The sequence below is a fragment of the Helianthus annuus genome, chromosome 16, assembly GCF_002127325.2.
Source record: "Helianthus annuus cultivar XRQ/B chromosome 16, HanXRQr2.0-SUNRISE, whole genome shotgun sequence".
Lineage (NCBI taxonomy): Eukaryota > Viridiplantae > Streptophyta > Magnoliopsida > Asterales > Asteraceae > Helianthus > Helianthus annuus.
In genome coordinates, this window is record NC_035448.2 from 160,393,810 (window position 1) to 160,415,066 (window position 21,257).

A 21,257-nucleotide genomic window follows, 5' to 3' on the forward strand; every position below is an offset into this window, starting at 1 on the left:
ATTGTAAATTAATATGCAATTGTCTATTCCTGAGAACGTATTACCGAATTTGTTGAAGTAATGATACATATGCACATGTGCATGGATAACTGTCACTCGAAAAAAAAAAAATTTCTTTATGGCAACGAAATATAGCGATTTTTTTAAAAATATTAAAAAAATAAAAAAAATTGAGTGCTTTTTTGATTTTTTTTTAGATTTTATTTTGTGTTCATATTGGTTCTCGCGGTTCTCGCAATAAGGGTGGTTCGCGCATGAACCCTATATATATATATATATATATATATATATATATATACATATATATATATATATGTATATATATATATATATATATATGTATATATATATATATATATATATGTATATATATATATATATATATATGTATATATATATATATATATATATATATATATATATATATATATAGTTGTTTTCTTTAGTACATGAAGTACATACTATTTCTTCTTTGTTATGTTTGAAGTCAATATTTTTTTTTAAGTCAATATGTTTTTTTTTTTTTAATTCAAGTCATGAAGCATGTTAATGTTATACTTCATGGTATTTTCTTTGTTCAAGTCATGGATTTCTTTGCTCTCGAGAAGGTTTATCACAATTATGACCCTTTTCTAAGCTTTGGTTTGAGATGTATTTAAGCCAATGGTAATGTTGTTTGGTGAAGATCACTGCCTCGGCTTTTGGTGATATACCCTGGTTCCACCATTTGAGAAGGGGATCGCACCTATGCGCGCCAACGTGTCTACGTAAGACTGCAAAGGTAACATCTAGGGTACCCTCTTTTCTGCATTTGAAATCCCACTGAACCAGAACATGAAGATCCACCCACTTTCTTGCTCTAATCTGCAACAATATCTGGTGAAACAAACAGAACCCCTTGGTTGAACAAACAAAGCAGTACCATTCCCATAATATGCAAGGTATGATCTATTAGTTTTCAATCATTCATCATTCTATTAGATATGTTTGGTTCTTATCTAGTCAGAAAACAAGCATCAGACCTATTTTTGCATTAATATCTGATGAAACAAACAGAACCCCTTGGTTGAAAAAACAAAGCACAACGGTTCCCATTTCAGGGACGGATGTATGCAAGGTAACTGATCTATTTGTTTTCAATCATTGTATAGATATGATGGGTTTTATCTAGACAGGGAACCAGCATCAGACCTATTTGCATTCGTCTCTGATAGAGCTGATTCAAGATGGCAATTCTCCAAGAATTTCAAAGGGAAAGAGAGAGTTTTCGGATTAATTTCTCCAGTACATAATTTAATTACACAAAAAGAAAGTTAACTACACCCTAACATCTACGAATTCATGCATGCAGTAACAGAAATCATGGAAAACATAAACTTGTTCTCTTCTACAGACTAACTTTGACATGATCTTGACTGAGATGGACAACCCTTGTCACCCGACTTCCACTTGATTTGTGCTGTTGTCAATCTTCCAGCCTTGCGAGCCCACTGGTGGTGGGTGGCTCAGAGACGGTATAATGTTGGGCTGCATCAACATCCCAAGTACATATTAGTCATAGATATAGTAGCAGTGGTTTATTATATATGTGTGTTGCTCAATTCCGTCAAACTAATTTTAAAAATGAAGAGAGAACTAACCAGACTCGTTACCAATCAAGCAATCGTGTGGGAAGTACCACATTTTCTTTAAACATGTTCTGCTTTTCTTACTTTGCCCGTTCCCGTTGGAGTACATAAGTCTCTCGTACTGTGTCCAAGGGTATGCCCACGTATCTGGTTTAATAGCAGCAGCAGACTTGAAATTACCTAAAAAAACTGTGTACTCTCCTATTGTACTTTTTGAATCCACCCATTTCATTTCCCCAAAATCAACTTCAACAGACTCATTCACATCTCCTGATGCATTCACCACATAAAGGTTGTCACTTGAACTTACAAATTCCAGCACTGATGGATTCACCACATCTCCTGATGCATTCACCACATAAAGGTCGTCACTTGAACTTACAAAATGCAGCACATTATTGCGTGACAGCCATGGAAAATCCTTCATTTCGAGTACAGTCAAGGTGGGCTCTGGAGTAAGACTCAGTTCACATAAATCATTGTCCCAGTCTATCGTATATATCTTTCCCTTGAAAAAATGTAAATCATGGATATTGCAACTGGATATTACATAATACCACCCACCTTGTTCACCAGGTAAAGAGAAAGCTATTCTACGTGAAAATATGGGGTCGATTACCACAAGCACCCACCCGGACATTGATGGTGAAAAGACAAGAATACACCTGATATGTTTTGGAATAGTATACATACAAAAGGGGAATCCTCGGAAACGAAGTTCTTTCCTTGTGAAGGGATTCACAAGCCAAAAATCACCGGTTCTCGTCTTGAAAAAAATCAAGTAACCACAATTTATCCCAACACAAATCATGTCATAGTTGGAATCGGGAATGGTGGTTTTCAGTTTTCTCCTTAGGTAGTCCTCTAAGTAAAACTTTTTCTCATTCAAATGAGAAGAGATGGACAAATACATTGGTTGTTTAGCCAACATAAATTTATTCCAGTTAGAGACCGCAAGTGATCTCCATGACTTGCAAACACCACCAAAAGCAATAAAATCAACTAATCCCAAGTGCATCATAATTAAAAACCAAAGATCAAGATCAAGGTTTGACCATACTGGACCATCTTTCTTCAGTTTTCTAGCATTGGCCATTCCTGCACTTGCAAAAGAACAATTATAATATGCAAAAAATGTCAACCAGGAACAAGTACATAAAGAAACTTCACTCCGCAAATCTATCAAATCTTACAAAAGGCATCAAGCATACATTTGTGATTTTCTTTTGGGGGATGGGCGTTGATTTCTAACCAACTCCAAAAAAGAAAGCTAGAAAAAAACTGCCATTTACAGTGAAATCAAGTAAACTACTAAATCTTTCATGTGAGAATCCAGGTGTTAAATGAGTTGATTCATCCTACAGATCACAACATCTCATTTTGTAAATTAAATAACGCCTTCAGTATCTAAATTAACAGATCGTTACACGTAGAATCAATTAAGTGTAAAAATTCAAATCATCTCAGATTAGGTCACAAAAAAAAAAAAGTCAAGGCAAAAAATTGACAAAAAGAACAGATTTCTACACTGAATTTAACAAAAAAAAAATCAAATTTGGTAACAATTAAAGTAGCCATGTTATACCTGCAAATCTAAAATCGCAAAGGCACGGCACCGGCGTTGAGAGGGGAGTTGGGGTAGGCGATGTACTGGAGGCAATTGACACTAGCGAGGAGGCACAATAGAAATGAAATATAAGTGTGTTAAATGGAAAATGGGTGCTAAAAGTAGTGTTATATTTGAATGAGAAATTACAACAATACCCCTTAAAAAATGAAGTGCAAGCGCACGTGACTTCACATGTGATCATTGCGCCTCCGCTACACAGTCCATAAGGTATGTGTATGTTTAAATTCCTGTATGCATTTTGCATAACAATAAACGTTATCCAAGGTAAAGCATACTTCTACAACACCTCACACAACATTTTTATAGAGTAGAAATGAGTTCAGACTATATAAGAAATGATCAAACAATGAAGTGGTCAATCAAATCCTAAAGGCTCCAATACCAATCATAGAAGAGTTCACTAGTACACAATTCAATTGAAGGTGCGGTCAAATTCTTTTAGAGATGCGGTGTGAGGCCCGCACCAAAACAATAGGCACCATTAAATCACTTTGTTTGAGGGTGCGGTTGGGGAGCCCGCACCTTTTATAAATGTGGACCGCACCACTAAAAATATGTAATTGTTTGACAATTGCTGCCCCATTAATATTTTTAACCCCACCTTCAATTTAATATATGGAACCATTTAATATTCCAGGAGTTTTCATTTATATTATCCAGTAAAAACCCATAATATTAGACAATTATATTATTATCTAGTTATATACTAACAAACATACACACACATATATACTACATACACATATATCAGCAAGTTTTTATTTAACCCGTTAGAGATAAGATAAATGTTAAAGGGTAGAATTCGGGCTAACCTTGAGACGCTTTTCACAATTTCATTCTGGGCCATCAAACGCCTTGAAATCAATTCCGGGATTAAATTTAAGACTAAATCGTCATTTTTGTATTGCGGAAGTTTCACATCTTCTTCCCGTAACTAAAAAGTAAAAACAAATAAAAAGAGGTTGAGATTGTAAATATATAACTAGTAAATTACCCCGCGCTTTGCAGCGGGAATTCGTCGGGTGGATGCAACAACGAACACTCGGTCGGTATCATTCGCTGTAGCAAACGGAAAGGAACCTAAAAAATATAGTCATAGCTAAAAGCGAATCGATAAGCAAACCTAAAAAATATGGTCGTAGGTAAAGCGAATCGACACGTTTTCAGTCCGTCTCTTTTTTTAAGTGTAGCTAGACAATTATTCTTGACATCTGAGCTAATGGGTTGTATAAAGATGCATTAATCGAATAATCAGATATGTATGTATCTTACAAACTCTAATTATTTACAAAGTATAGATAACAATGATAAAAGGGGGTATGCCATTTCTGAAAGGGAAAATAATTAAAATCCAAGCAGATAATGAAAGCGATCCTTACCTTGAAGCCATGCATGAAGTCCTTTTCTTCAACAAAAAGCCACGATCAGTTCAATTAAAAGCCTTTAGAAGGCAAATACAATATATTTTCTCATTCATCAAGTAAAATGATAAAAGCCCCTTTTACAATATATGCGGTAGCCCCAGGACCTAGGTTCATCACAAACCACGATCAGTTCAATTAAAAAAACTCGAATGGTCAACATCATTGACTTAATAAACACATAAAGCCAAACCTGTATGTTGATGACAAAGAAAAACTCAGACCCGCCTTGTGCTTCATATTTCTGCAAAAAAAAAGGATTTCCTAAAAGTTGTTATTAAAGACATAAGGTTTGTTTATCTCTGTTAGACCTTACTTGACTCGCAAACCCGGTTAATTGAAGAGACATTACCAGGATTTAATTCATATACCTGTTAGACCTTACTTGACTCGCAAACAGAATAGGATTGCATTTGGTCAATTCAACCCCAAACTGACAAGTTATACACCATGGTAGAATTATCTAATACTAACCAAACTATGTCACAATCTTTTATAAGTGTAAATACTTTTTAAACAAGTGGCCATTGATATTCAAAAATTTTGACCATATACATATTACGATATACCTGCATATATTTTTACCTAATAAACTAAATGCCAAATCAGACCAACTAAATTGTGGAGAAAAAAAAAACAAAACAGAAGCAAAAAAGACGGTATATGTAAAGCATTCGAAGTGTCTTAACTATAACCTGAAGCGCATTCAACAGTTCCAACTTTTATCCTTTGCAAGGACATGAATCTTCACCATTTCCAACTCAACCTACACACAATCAAGAATAATTGCAACAAAGGTACTTAGACAAATGTGAATAAATTAGAGGAAAAACTAACACAAACATTTCATCAAACACTTGGTATGCACATATTCTAAACATCACAATCAGCGAATTAAAACAGAGATTTAGCCACAACATACTCATATGAACTTAGTGGACAACTGGACACAACGGACAGTAGAGATGCGCTGAACTAAAGGGAAACGACGGTGCAATAGAGGGCAACGATGGTGCACTGGAAGGTATCCGTAGTGAGAGGTGCTAAAGGGAACCAGATGGATGTAATAGAGGGGGTTGGGGTTCGATTAGGGTTTGTGAGGGTGAGAAATTCATGAGGGAGGGAAAACGTAAATGGAAACAAGCGGGAACAGGGCAACAAAAGGGGGGAAAATGTAAATGGAAGATTTAAAGTTGGTGAAATTTGTAAAGCAAGATGTAAAGGTGCGGTGTTTGAGTGAACCGCACCATCAATATAAACTGCATCGCACCAACAAAAGCCTTGTGTACTAGTGGTTATATTATATATTTCCCAGAAAAGATCAAGATATAACCAGTACTTTATTATAATGAATCTAATGTGCATATAATGAACTGTCAAACTAGAATAGAATGTTTATGAATGTCAATATGATTTATTCAACTGTCAAATATTTTATTATAACAAGTACTTAAGCATATGATCTGCTAATATATCATAACATCTCAATAACAGATATGTACATTCAAAGAGGAAATCAGGATTAAGAAAAGTAGTCAACATTGTTAAAGATATATATTATCATTGTCAGTTTTAATACTTTAGTTTTATAATTTTACATTAATTTTGCTTGTTTCGTTTGTTGCAAGGATATTTGGGCTTAGCTATATTTCTGCTTGGGCTGTAGCCGTTTGGGCCTGGCTTTGGGACTTGCTGGAGGTGCGAAGGCCCTGCTAGGGTTATTGTGCATATATATTGATGTTTGGTTGGTGAGAGGTCATCATCTCTCATCTCATCTACTTTTTCTTACAAACTTTGTCTGCCCTTTTCTTGCAAGTTGTTCGTAAGAATTATTAGGGTTCTTATTTACTTCAGTTTATCATCTCCTTGATGATTTTGGTTCTTATCAGTCAATCTGTGATGACTGATTCTCTTGTACTTTGAGATTATTGGTAATAAAGCTGTTGGTTCTGGAGTTAAAGTTCATATATTTTGAGTTTTCTGATAAACATCATATTAAAAAAAAAAGAAACATACCTGTTACATGATTGGATTCACTGCAGGAAACAAACAGCACAAGCTCTCCATCAAGGTAAATGAATCATAAACACTTGGCTGAATAAAGGATAAATAAATACAGACAACTACAGTAACAACTAAACACACAATCCATTAGCACCACACTTCAATTCACGTGCGTATCAAGGTGAGCTCTGAATGAGTCACTCCCAATAAAACTAGTACTTTACCCGTCCGGTGGACGGGTTTTTAAAGTTGTAATGACATAAGTTTTTTTAACTTACATTTACGTATATAATATAACTCATCAAATGAGTTCACATTTACATGTATAAAGTCCACTAATACGCAAAAGAAATGAATTAACCTGGGGTGTGTTATGATACATTACAAATTCGCAGATGACAAGTACTTGCTCAAGAGATTGTTTAGTACAACATTTAAAATGTCAATACAATTCTTCATTACATCTTAATAAAGCTACAATAATGGGTTGTTTCCTCACTAATATAACACATTACCATACCAAGAATCATCTTGGTAGCTGTGATCTGGCCACTGCATGCAATTGGTCCGTGATGCTTCAGACCGGTTCAGTTCATGTAAGGCCAACCCAAGTGCGGGGTCTGTTCTCTGATACCGGGCCACCATTCATCCTAGCCTGTACTGCTGCATTGCTGTTTAAAAGCTGCATTCCCTCTTCACCCATCTGCTGAACTTCAGAAGGCAACAAAACGACAAAATCCTGATGCATCATACGCATCCTACAAACTCCCTGCATTCAACAGCATAACTTAAGTCAGTAAATACCCTAAACCCATAGGTGGCAGTTTTGACCCGTTTACCTAAAAATGGATCCTATTGGGTTATGCATTATCTTTGTTGGCCCCAAAATGGATCTTGATCTCTAGACAATCGAATAACTTGAATATATAAAATGAGAGTTTGAATACAATAGAATACAATTGATGATAGTCATGAACGAATTATCATCAGGTATAGAGATAAAATGATGTTTTTGATTACTGAGTTCATGCTTGTGTTGGTGCACTTGTGTCTGTACTTTGTCTGTATTCGGTCTCGATGTAAACGATGTCCTTGTCAGTCCTGTACCGTCCTCCTGGTTTGACTTGGACCAACAGTTAGTAAACTGGTTGTCTGTCTCGAAGGATAAGAGATCGAAGGATGATGTGGATCCTTCGATCTCCTCGAAAGATGAACCTTCGATGGATGCTCGACAGATCATCCTTCGAGATGAATGCTGATCCTTCGACAGGTTTGTCATCGATAGATGATCCTTCGACCATCTATCGGATCCTTCGACCAAGACAACCTTTGCTGGGTATATATATACCCATGCAGTGTATGTTAAAAGACAGATGCACACAGATAGAAAGATAGAGAGTTTTGAGAGCATTCTGTCCGAAAACACACACACACACTTGAGAGTTTGCAAGTTAGATTTGTAAACATTGTGCTTGTAACCGAAACCTTCATACGTATTAATACAGTGGTGTTAATCGGTGAACCTTGTGTGTTGTGCTTTATACTTGTCTCATCCCGGTTTGCTTGCTAGCTTGGATTCCGCACTTGCTAGTGGGTTAGTATAACAAGGTTTAGGTTCGTCATCCTCCGAGAGGGACCTACAAGTGGTATCAGAGCGAAGGCTCTTTACCTTGTTTAAAATCGGGTTTTGTTCAAGTTCTTGGTGTATTTGAACACTTGGTTTAGCACCCGTTTTTGTTGGTTTTCCTGCACTTTTAAACTGAAAAACGTGTTCTAAACTAACTGGGAGTGTTCATAAGCGGGTTGGGTAACTTGAAAACTTGTTTTTAAGCCTTTGGTGATTTCCGGCCATATCTCCGGTCATTATTCCGGTGACTGGTTCTGGATAAGGGGTGTCTATTTTGGGTAAAATTTTCAAAGTTGGTGGGAAAGTACATCTGACCATATCCTTTCTACCGAAAGTTGACTTACCAACCCATCACCTTTTCACCAACCTTTCACATCAGTGTCAGTGTGTCAGTGGATCTCGAAAGATATCTTTCGACATCGAAAGACCATCTTTCGATCAAGGGAGGCTCGATAGATCATCGTCTTTCGACCCATCCTTCGAAGTCCGAAACATATCTTTCGATCAGGGAATCTATTCGAAAGACTGCTATACGAAAGATAAGGATATATACTCGAAAGATAGGGATCTTTCAAATAGTGAATCCTTCGAGTTTGTGAATCTTTCGAAATCATTGTTTGAGATTCAACAGTGATCTTTCGAGCACTGTTGATCCTTCGAACAAGATTTGATCTTTCGATTGTGGTCTGTTTATTGTTAACAAGTTTCTGTGATTTCAGATCTTTCGAACAGGATCTTTCGGCTGTGTGTGATCTTTCGGAATATTCACTTAGCATTTATTTTGCTTATCAATCATGAATCTGAATTGGTGGAATCCGGCCCCAGACAGTGGTAAATATACCAGTTCTGGTTTCACTCCCTCATGGTGGGGTACACCGGCTCACGATAGTGGAAAGTACACAAGTACAAGTCTATCTCCTTCATGGGCTGAGTCACCAGTGTCGACATCTTCTCAAGCCAATCAGTGGGCGTTAGTCTCGAATCAAACTCCGAGTATCCAAAGTATCTTACTGAGCGAAAGCGAAACAGGAAGTTTGAATCGACCTCCGAAGCTGATGCATTTAAACGAGTATCCGGGTTGGGCTGATCGTTTCCGTACATATGTTCTTGGCCAAAATACAGAGCTGTGGATACGTTTCACCACAGATTTTGATCAAGCTATTGAGGTCGCTGCTTCATCAACCGCTAGTTTTGCCGATCTTCCAGAGGATCAAAAGAAAATATATGATCTGGAAAAGAAAGCCTACGCCATTCTCACTCAGGCGTTAAGCAAAGACATCTATCATCAGTTTGTCAGCTTCAAGACTACAAAGAAGTTGTGGGACGGTTTGAAAACCAGGCGAGTAGGGAATGAAGCAACACGTCAATTGCGTCATGATCTGCTCAAGAAATAATTCGACTGTTTCACGTGTTTAGATAAGGAGTCTTTGGGAGACATGACAAGTCGGTTTTATCATTTGCTTACTGAGTTGAATAATTTTGGTGTGACAACGACTCAAGCGGAAGTGGTGAAAAAGTTTGCTGATGCTTTGCCTCCCCAATGGAGTAGTTTCTTGGAAATCCTGAAGTATAACGGAGTGTTGAAAACTACAAATATCAACGACTTCGTGCAGCTTTTGGAAAACAAGGATCAGGAGGAAACATTAAAGGCGAAGAGAGTTCCATTGCCACAAAATCCAGAAATGTATTGTGGAACTTCCAATACTTCGTCTGCAAGAACAGGTCCACATGCTCCTTTGCAAACGGCGTTTGTCACAAGCACGGATATGTATGGAAATCCGGTGCAAGTTCCTGTAAAGCCACCTCCCACCACAGACATGTATGGAAATCCAATACAACCACCTCCTCCTCCTCCTGCTCAACAACAGCGTGCATGTTATGGAGGAACATCATCTGCTGGTCAGCAATCAAAGCCAAGTACAGTTCAGCTCGACACTTCAAGCTTCTCTAAAGTCAGTGTAGAAGTAGCTAAGGAACACATGGAGCTGCTTAACACTGTAGTGAGCGCGTACTGTGGGTTAATAGAAGGTCAGATTGGCAACTGACACAAGAAGATTACAGGCAGATTGATAAGGAAGAGATGGACTTGATGGATATCAAGTGGGCCTTTGCGAGTGCTGTGAGAAGAGCAAAGGATTGGATGGAAAGTACTGGCAGAACCAGCTTGGAGAGTAAGAGAGACACCAAGTATGGGTTCGATAAACAAGCTGTAAAGTGCTTCAACTGTGGTGAACGGGGTCACTTTAAGAGGGAATGTACAAAGCCAGCCCAGCACGGGAATCAAAACCCTTTCAGAAACCAAGGCAACCAGCAGAACAGAAACAATGAGCGTACATTGGTGCCTGTCAACAACCAAACTAACCGGGCTCTTGCAGTTCAGGTGGATGAAGGTTGTGACTGGTCAATCCAGTTGGGTGGTGATGCTCCCGATGGAACAGCATGTTTTGCTCAGGTTGTGAAGGAGTTAGTTCACACCAGTGGTGGAGAATCTTCTGCCAGTGGTGGTGAATCGTCTGAAGATGAAGACTCTTCTGGGTACAGCAGGAGTGTTGATGAAGAATCATCCAATTCTGGTGATGATCATGTGGGTGAGACATCAAATGCAGCAATCGATGCAGATATTGATGAACTTTTGGAGGAAGCTGCAGCAGAAACTCAAAGAAGATCTATTCTGGTGGATCAAGCTGCTTATACTTCGTCTTCTCTCCATTCAGCCTTTATGGCTAATGTCGACGGTTCATCAAGTCAGGTATGTGTCGATGAACCCACTGTTATTACTTGTGATGAATGTGATAGATTGCGTGCTAGATGTGCTGATGTGGAGAAAAGTATGTCTGAGTTGCAAGACAAACATGATGCTTTACAAGCTAGTTTGTTTGACTTGCAAGACAAACATACTACATTGAATGAGAATTTGAGTGACTTGCAAAGTAAGCATGAGGCTTTGCAAGAGAAATATGATGTGACATTCGTCCACAATCAGAAGTTGACTGTGGATCTCTCAAAATGCACAGAAGCCAACATGTTTTATGAAAACCATGAAAAAGAATTTAAGTCAGTAATTGAGACCTTAAAGAAAGATAAAACTGAACTGACAAAAATGGTTTCAAGAAAACAAACTGATATTAATTTGTATATATCTCGCCTGGAGATTATGCAAAAAGAGATGGCTTGTGTGAAAACAGAAAGCGATGCGATCCAGCTTAAGCTAGACAGTTATTTGAGCTCTAGCTATGTGTTGGATCACATCATTGATGTTCAGAAGGAAAAGAGGGATGTCACATGCATTGGCTACAAGAAATGTCCACCACCAGTTAGACACAATTATGATGCCATGCCTGATGAAGAGGACAGGGTGTTCTTTGAACCATCTGTGCCTCTAGATGTGAAAGAGTTTGCTGCAGGACTCGGATACCAAAAGGAAGTATCCTCAGATTCAGATGTGTCAGCAGATACATTTGTAAGTGCTGAACAGAATCAAGATCCTCCAGTTGTGATTGAGGATGCTGATTCCTCTGATGATGAATCTGATGATACTGTCCTAGCAAAGTCTGATGCGGTAGCCAAAAATGAGGACATACCTCTCGAGAATCACATTCTATGTGATCCCCCTGCAGAACCTGCTAAGACTGTTGCAATCGAGTCCTCGTCTGAGAATGAGTCGGAGAGTGTGAACTTGCTGTATACTCTTGTTGGTGATAAAATTTACTCAGACAAAGATTTTCCCATTAAGAATGTTAATCAATCCTTAATCTGTAAAGTCTTTGAAAATTCGACAAGTAAGTTTTTGGGGAAGGCAGGACCACGTGTTACAGTTACACAGTGTCCTCCTATTCCAAAGGCTGAAATTCGAAAACAATTTGGCAACAAGAAATTACCAACAGTGCCAAAACAACAAAATCACACCAAGCCCAAAGGAAAATCACCGGCTCAAACTCAAAAGAAGCCGAATCAGAAGAAAAACAAGAATGTAAACTTTGTGAAATCGACGGGAACGGACAAAATTGAAACGTTTGAAAATAAATCTAACTTAGATTTTGTCAAGAAAGCTACTGTTTTGAAAAGAAATGAACAAGACAGTTCAAAGCCTAGTATCTCGGGTTCACAAAGTTCAACATCATCGGCTAGACGGACACATGATACTTCGGGGTTTGTTGAACGAAGATCATGTTTTGAATGTGGAACAATTGGACATATTATTCGAAATTGTCCATATCTTCATAAGCAAAAAGAAAAGGTTGATGTTCCCCGTGACCACAATGACCGTAAGCGATCTGTTTTTGTAAAACAAGATCCCCGCCTTGCAAAAGAAAGGGAAAAGAAACAGAAACGCCAACAGGTCAAGAAGATTGAAAAAGCAATTAAAACCGATGTGGTTCAAAAACAATCTGTTGCTGTAAAACCAGACAATTCTGAAACTTCAAACAATCAAGAAGTTAAAATTTTAAAGAAAGACACTGGTAAAACAAAACAGACCTGGAAACCAAAATCGGTTACTGAATCAGGGGGACCATCACAATTCACCAACCATCAAAGACAAGAAGTTATTGTCATTGATGAAAATGGAAGACCCAAGACCACAATGGCTTGGGTCCCCATCTCCAACTAATTCATTTGAGTTCATGTGCAGGGTGTTCCAGGAGGAACTGTCAGTAGTCATTGGATTGTTGATAGTGGGGCATCCAGGCACATGACAGGCGACATGAAGCTTCTCTACGACGTCAAATCTATTAGAGGAGGTTATGTTGCTTTTGCTGGAGATAAAGGTGGATATATTACGGGTGAAGGAATGATATCCAACGGGATTGTCAGTTTTGACAAGATCAACTTTGTGCAACAACTTGATCACAATCTTCTTAGTGTTTCTCAAATCTGTGACAAGCAATTTTCAGTACACTTTGATGCTAATGGATGTTATGTGCTGAAACCCGGCTTCAAAATTCCAAAAGAATGGATTCTCTTGTCAGCTCCAAGGATAAATGATTTGTACGTCCTTGATATGAGCCAAGCTATTACTACGTCTGCACAAGCAACTTGTTTCATTTCCAAAGCCACAGAAAAAGACACTATCTCTTGGCACAGACGAATGGGTCACATTCACTTACGCAAAATGAATCATTTGGTATCAAATGACTTGGTGAATGGTGTTCCTCTCAAAAATTTCCATCTTCAAGACGTCTGTGTTTCGTGCCAGAAAGGAAAGCAAACGAAGAAGAAGCACCCTACAAAGAAAATCAACACGGTGGCAGTTCCTCTTGAACGTTTGCACATGGATTTGTTCGGTCCTGTCAAGCACAAGAGTATTCGGGGTGATCAATACTGCCTCGTGATAACTGATGATTATTCAAGATTTTCTTGGGTAGCGTTCATGGCACACAAGAGTGAAACCTTTGGCATTATCAAAAACTTGATCATTCAGATTGAGAATTTGTATAAGTTAAAGGTTAGGCGGATACGTAGCGACAATGGTACTGAATTTAAAAATCATTCCATGACGGAGTTTTGCACTTCAAAGGGTATTCTTCATGAGTTTAGTGCAGCTTATACTCCTCAACAGAATGGCGTCGCTGAACGTAAGAACCGCACATTGATCGAGACTGCTAGGACAATGTTGGTAGAGTCGCAGTTGCCCATTCCATTCTGGACTGAAGCTGTGGCCTCTGCATGTTACACATTGAACCGAGTCCTTACAGTCAAAAGACACAATAAGACCTGCTTTGAGCTTCTTCAAAAACGGAAACCAGATTTGTCTTATCTTGAACCGTTTGGAGCTCCATGCACAATCATCGATCCTAATGGAAAGTTTGGGGCAAAAGCAATTGACGGCTACTTTCTTGGGTATGCCACCCCTAACTTACGAGTCTGGAATCTAGAGACTAAAAGGGTCGAGGAATGGTCTGGGGTCAGAGTACAAAGGCACACTTTGCCAGTCAAATGTCCGGGTCAACCTTGGATGTTTGAGTACGATGACTTTTTCAATTAGATCAATGTTGAAGCCATTGAAGAAAGTGTTGCGGCTAGGATGTTTTTCGAGAGTGACAATGCAACAGTTTCACCGGTGGTTCGTCCAATTCTTGTTAATCAAGAACCATCTTCTTCGGTGAACAATAATACTCTCAACAATGAGGATTTTCATGATGCAAACGAATTGAACGAATCTTCAGAGGATGATGAATTTCTAGATGCAGATCAAGAAGCTCCAACTATAGCAGTTCATGGTACTTCAGAGGGTACTCCTCCAGTGGATGCCCATAGAACAGCTGAGGCTACTGCATCATCCTCTTCGTCAATTCTGGGCCTTGATTTGGTTGTTGATCTTAATCTTAACAACCTGGGTATAAATATTCCAGTTCCAGATAATCCAGAAACAAGGATTCATAATACCCATCCTCAACAAAACATCATTGGAAATGTGCAAAGTGGCATTCAAACAAGAAACATGTTGCGAAACAACAACAATGCAGGCTTGTATGCAGCTATTCGAGAATCCGGGCAACAAAACGATTGGTCCTTCGCGTGTTATGTCTCACAGGAAGAACCAAGAACGTGGAAAGAAACCTTGAAAGATAACGCTTGGGTTGAAGCAATGCAGGAAGAGCTGCAACAATTCCAGAAGCTGGGTGTCTGGAAACTCGTAGAGAAACCTGCTGGATACAAGAAGATTGGTACCCGTTGGGTTTTCAAATGCAAAAAGGATGACCGCGGAGTTGTTATCCGAAACAAAGCACGTTTAGTCGTTCAAGGTTTTCTTCAGATTGAAGGGATCGACTACAACGAAGTGTATGCACCTGTTGCACGTCTCGAAGCAATTCGAATCTTTCTAGCCTATGCGTCCTTCAAAGGATTCAAGGTTTATCAGATGGACGTGAAAAGTGCATTCTTACATGGTGTGGTTGAAGAAGAGGTATACGTCGAACAGCCTCCAGGTTTTGAAGATCCTATCCATCCCGATCGGGTTTGTTTGCTCAACAAAGCTCTTTATGGTCTTCATCAAGCACCGCGAGCTTGGTATGCAACCTTATCACACTATCTGCTGGAGAACGGTTTTCGTAGAGGTCTTATCGACTGTACTCTTTTCATCAAAGAACAAGATGGAGATCTTCTTCTGGTACAGGTATACGTTGATGATATTATTTTTGGTTCTACTAATGATGTCTTGTGTAGGAATTTCGAGCGCATAATGCAGGATAAATTCGAGATGAGTGCTATGGGGGAAATGACCTTCTTCTTGGGCCTACAAGAACAACAAACAGAGTCTGGGATATTCATCCATCAGACTAAATATGTTGGCGACATCTTGAGCCGGTTCCAGATGTCTGATGCAACGCCCGTTGGTACCCCATTGCCAACAAATCACGGAATTACTCCTGACTTGAAGGGAGAAGCTGTTAGCCCCTCAAACTATCGCGCAATGATCGGATCTCTTATGTACCTCACAGCATCAAGGCCATACATAATGTACCCAACGTGCCTGCTTGCCAGATATCAAGTTAATCCGAAGGCCTCACATCTTGCAGCTGTTAAAAGGATTTTTCGTTATTTGAAGGCGTACCCTGACACCGGTCTGTGGTACCCTAGGGATAATAACTTTGAATTGGTCGCTTTCAGTGATTCTGATTTTGGCGGATGCAAAATCGACGGCAAATCCACAACGGCTGGATGTCAGTTTTTAGGAAATCGCCTAGTCACATGGCAGTGCAAGAAGCAGACATGCGTCGCTACATCAACATGCGAAGCTGAATACATTGCTGCCTCAAGTTGTTGCTCCCAAGTTCTTTGGATCCAACAACAAATGCGGGATTACGGTTTTGAATTCCTAACTACTCCTATTTACGTTGATAATTCTGCTGCTTTAGATATCACTAGAAATCCTGTGCAGCACTCAAAGACCAAACACATCGAAATCAAATATCACTTCATACGTGATTGCTTTGAGAAAAGGCTAATCGATGTTGTTAAGGTCCACACCGATGACCAACGTGCCGACTTATTTACCAAAGCTTTTGATAAATCAAGATTTGACTTTTTATTGTTGGTAAACGGCATTAAGGTCAAGCAAGAGTAAAACCAACATCGGAAAATCATTTTTGTAAATACTTTGTGTTTTAAATTTGTCTTAGTTTATTGATTTTAGGGGGAGTAAATCCAAAAAATCGGAAAATCCAAAAACATCAAAAAATTCAAAAACACAAAAACAATAGAAAAACAAAAATGAGTTTCCTGGCGAGCAAAAGAGAAAATGATAGTACATCAGTGGTCTATCCAAACCTCTTTAAACCTTAAATGAAAAACGATAAGCAGCTCTATATAAGATGTATCGGTAGGCTCACAATCATTTTAAAGTGTGCAGGGTGATATAAATCTTAAACTGACTGAAGACCAGGTGGGAACCATTCATTGGCATATGGTCTTAGTACCGAAATTTCGTTTGATAGATTGCCGAGGTTCTGAGATATTCGGTCTTTATGCTGCTTATCATCTGGGTATCATGCTTGTATCTTTTACCGAAAAATAACGGGGACGCAAGTCTAGATCTTCCATGATACTATACATACGTGTACATATTGCATACTGCATTCGACCTCAATAAGTGATAAACAATCACATGTCCAAATCAAATAAGTGATAAAATATCACATTTATCCGGGTGTCAAGTTCGTCTCTCTGCTGTACGGAAGTACTGACCTGTTCACGGACTTGCACCTGTGCCCTCATGCATATGAAAATCAAGTTCCTCATCAATAAGTGATTCTATCACATAGGGCTTGTTTTCAAATCAAAATAAGTGAGAATCTCACATCATATACGGTCAAACAGATGATAATCGGTATACTCACCGGTAAGATGAATTCTCGTGCATACCTTGATACGGGAATGTGTCGTGATGTGGATGAACACCGGTCGGTAAGTATAAATCATACCTTAACGTATCCCCTCGCCATGATTACATCTGATAAGTTGAGCTTAAGTGGACAACAATACCGATAATTGTTATAGGATGCTTATCTTAATGTTAACTAACTGAACAACAGGAGCGTTTAGCATGACCGTACACTGATATGATTCTCTTACCCTCGAAACTCGCAAAAAGAATGTCTGTATATAGTTATTTACTGCTTTCAGTCTTTACATTTGAAAATTCAAAAATACCAAAAAGATTTTATTTCTGCTTTATTTTCGATCGTACGATGTTGGAACTCTAGTCTTCGTTACCTGAAACCTGACTGAAAACCGAACTGACTAAATCTTCATAAACGGTCGAAATTTGCATGTTTTGAAAGTTAAAGACTAAAATTGACAAATTCATTAAACTTTCAAACTGTCGGACGGTGTTTGATTGTGACATGTTCATACGTGTGTCATTTGTTTATGCTAACTATATTCCAAGCAGTTGTTCTCATTACGCGTTTAGATTTCTTGCATGTGCAGATTCTAAAGGCTAGGAGAACATGGTCGATGACAAAGCTTCGGAATGAAGACACGACATGAAGGCACTCAAAAGATGAAGATGATCGAGTTGCCGCTGACCATCATCAACACCACAAGGATCTCACTTCATAAAGATCAAGTATTTCACGAGCATAACTCGAGGGGGAGCTTATGTTAAGGGGGAGTTTGTCAACACACTTCCTACATGATACGGGTAGTTTGTTGATACACTCTCTGCTTTCAAGACGTGAAGACTTTGAAGATCCTCCGACATTGAAGACTTGAAAGGACATCAGAGTCTTGAAGACATGAAGATCAAAGATGATCAAGATCGAGACAAATTCACAACCATCGAAGTTCGAGACAAAGCTACAGCCAAGGGGGAGTTTGTTGGTGCCCTTGTGTCTGTACTTTGTCTGTATTCGGTCTCGATGTAAACGATGTCCTTGTCAGTCCTGTAAGTTGACCAAGTCAACCGTCCTCCTGGTTTGACTTGGACCAACAGTTAGTAAACTGGTTGTCTGTCTCGAAGGATAAGAGATCGAAGGATGATGTGGATCCTTCGATCTCCTCGAAAGATGAACCTTCGATGGATGCTCGACAGATCATCCTTCGAGATGAATGCTGATCCTTCGACAGGTTTGTCATCGATAGATGATCCTTCGACCATCTATCGGATCCTTCGACCAAGAAAACCTTTGCTGGGTATATATATACCCATGCAGTGTATGTTAAAAGACAGATGCACACAGATAGAAAGATAGAGAGTTTTGAGAGCATTCTGTCCGAAAACACACACACACACTTGAGAGTTTGCAAGTTAGATTTGTAAACATTGTGCTTGTAACCGAAACCTTCATACGTATTAATACAGTGGTGTTAATCGGTGAACCTTGTGTGTTGTGCTTTATACTTGTCTCATCCCGGTTTGCTTGCTAGCTTGGATTCCGCACTTGCTAGTGGGTTAGTATAACAAGGTTTAGGTTCGTCATCCTCCGAGAGGGACCTACAGCTTGAATACACATACATGTGCCCAATTTATAGAAAACCAAAAATAAGAATAAAAGGAAAGGCAATGAATGGCTGAGCTGGAGTCTTGGCTGTAAAACAGCTGTGATTGGGCTGGAAATCACCATAAAAAATCTTCACACGTTCTCTTTTTTCCGACACTCCCCCTCAAGTTGAGTAGTGGGGTCACCAATACTTAACTTGCTCAAGCAGCTACTAAAAGCGTTTCCGTTGACGGCCTTTGTAAGAATATCTGCGAGTTGATCTTTTGACGATTCATGTGGGAGCTCTATGATTCTTTCTTCAAGTTTCTCCTTGATGAAATGTCGGTCTACCTCCACGTGTTTTGTTCGATCATGTTGTACTAGGTTTTCTGAGATTTGTATTGCAGCCGTATTGTCACACATAACTTTGCTGGGTTCCTTTTGAGAAAAACCAATGTATTCTAGTAGCTTCCTGATCCAAAGAACTTCGCTTATCCCTCGAGCTATACCTCTAAATTCCGCTTCTGCATTCGATAGAGCAACAACCTTCTGTTTCTTACTTCTCCAGGTAACCAGGTTTCCACCGACCAAGGAGAAGTATCCTGATGTTGGCCTTCGATTCCCCTTATCTCCTGCCCAGTCTGCATCAGTGTAGAGCTCAACATTCAGATGTCTATTTGTTTTGAACAACACTCCATGGCCTACGGTCCCCTTGAGATACCTTAAAATTCTCTGAGCAGCTTCCATGTGGGTAACTTGTGGTTGGTGCATGAACTGACTTACTACTCCAACCGCATACGCTATATCAGGACGAGTGTGAGAGAGATAAATTAGCTTGCCCACGAGCCGTTGATACCTTTCTTTGTCTGCAAACTCCCCATTAAGTTCCATGTGAAGGTTGTGGTTCACCACCATTGGAGTATCTGCGGGTTTACAATCAATTAACCCAGTTTCCGCCAGAAGATCAAGGACATACTTTCTTTGGCAAATGAAAATCCCCCGTTTAGACCTAAGAACTTCAATCCCGAGGAAATACTTGAGATTCCCTAGATCTTTCATTTCAAATTTTGAAAACAAATTCTCTTTCAGCTGTGCTATTTCTTCTACATCATCTCCGGTAATGATCATGTCGTCTACATATATGATCAAGCAAGTTACAAGGCCGTTTCTTCTCTTGAGGAACAGAGTATGATCAGCATTACTTTGGTGATACCCGTATTCTTTCATGGCCAAAGTGAACTTTCCAAACCATGCACGAGGAGATTGTTTTAGCCCGTATAATGATTTTTTCAACCGACATACTTCCCTTTCTTTAAAACTCCCTGAAAAACCTGGAGGTGCTTCCATGTAGACCTCTTCTGTTAAGTCTCCATGGAGAAATGCGTTTGTAACATCAAACTGGTGGAGAGGCCACTCCTTATTGGCTGCCACAGAGAAGAGGACTCTAATGGTGCCCATTTTTGCAACCGGAGAGAATGTTTCAGAGTAATCGATCCCATATGTCTGAGTGTAACCCTTGGCTACGAGCCGAGCTTTGTATCTTCCAATGGAACCATCTGGTTTATATTTGATTGAATACACCCACCGACATCCAACAGTTTTCTTTCCTTTAGGAAGAACACACTTCTCCCACGTGTTGTTTTTCATAAGAGCACGCATCTTTGTTTCCATTGCTTCCTTCCAATTCTTCTTACTCTGGGCTTCCTTTACGGAACTCGGTATTTGTTCGGAGTATAGTGAGGTAACAAATGCTTTTGCACTGTTAGATAAGTTCCCATCGACCATATTGGCTGTAGGATACCTTGAATTTCTGGTTTCCCTTTCTGGGGAGTACCGTTTTGGAGGAACCCCTCTATTGGCTCTAGGAGGTAAGACGTATGTTCCTGGTGTTGTTCGAGAGCATCCATCATGTTGTTCATTAGATTCGATTTCTCCTTGGACTGCATTGTTTTGCTCAGTAATCTCCACCTGTTCCATTGTCTCGGGACTTTCCTGATTGTTAGTGGTATCTAGATCAGATTCAGGCACATTTTCAAGGTTTGGAGAGTCACTTACCTCGAACACCAGTCTGGATGATTCTTGGGTGAGACTTTCGACAGGCTTAGTATGTGTGGATGTATAAGATGACTCATCTTCGCTTGCAGATGGAATCAACTTCAACCAGCTCAGTGAGTCTTCATGTTCTATCTCCCCCTGACCACTGAGGTGGGACTGGTAGTAATATTATGTTTCAAGAAAGTCGCAGTGGACATTCGTAATCACACGACGTCGTGATGGGTTATAACATCGGTATCCTTTCTGATTCACCCCATAACCAACAAAGACACATTTTTCGGCACATGGATCAAGTTTGGATCATTCAGTTTTGGGTATATGGGGAAAAACGGTACACCCAAAGACACGTGGTGGTAAGGTAAGAGGTGGGGGTAGTTTGGTGAATGTGGATAAGGTATCTAGGGGAGTTTTTAGGTCAAGGGCTTTGGTTGGTAAACGGTTAAGGAGATACACAGCTGTGTTTATAGCTTC

The 21,257-nt window shown here is 39.3% G+C and overlaps 1 protein-coding gene across 3 annotated transcripts; it reads right to left on the reverse strand.

Annotated features, from left to right (window-relative positions):
- Positions 1 to 1,161: 1,161 nt before the first annotated feature.
- On the reverse strand, positions 1,162 to 5,981 carry LOC110916259. Of its 3 annotated transcripts, none has more exons than XM_022160993.2 (9): positions 5,602 to 5,981; positions 5,375 to 5,445; positions 4,873 to 4,923; positions 4,638 to 4,786; positions 4,071 to 4,192; positions 3,393 to 3,485; positions 3,214 to 3,294; positions 1,641 to 2,726; positions 1,162 to 1,527 (listed from the first exon to the last, which is right to left on the reverse strand). In XM_022160993.2, the coding sequence occupies exons 8-9, from the start codon at positions 2,722 to 2,724 to the stop codon at positions 1,466 to 1,468; spliced, it is 1,146 nt and encodes a 381-aa protein (XP_022016685.1). In that variant the 5' UTR covers positions 2,725 to 2,726; positions 3,214 to 3,294; positions 3,393 to 3,485; positions 4,071 to 4,192; positions 4,638 to 4,786; positions 4,873 to 4,923; positions 5,375 to 5,445; positions 5,602 to 5,981; the 3' UTR covers positions 1,162 to 1,465. The 3 variants fall into 3 exon arrangements, with proteins under 3 accessions (XP_022016685.1, XP_022016686.1, XP_022016687.1); XM_022160994.2 differs by having other exon boundaries at positions 5,369 to 5,445; XM_022160995.2 differs by lacking the exons at positions 5,375 to 5,445; positions 5,602 to 5,981 and adding an exon at positions 5,051 to 5,302.
- Positions 5,982 to 21,257: the final 15,276 nt, after the last annotated feature.

Excerpts from the sequence above, each read along its gene's own strand:
- LOC110916259 (XM_022160993.2), bottom strand. The coding sequence starts at position 2,724 with ATGGCCAATGCTAGAAAACTGAAGAAAGATGGTCCAGTATGGTCAAAC. Across the intron at positions 1,528-1,640 it reads CTTGATTGGTAACGAGTCTG|CCCAACATTATACCGTCTCT; the intron begins GTTAGTTCTCTC and ends ATGTTGATGCAG.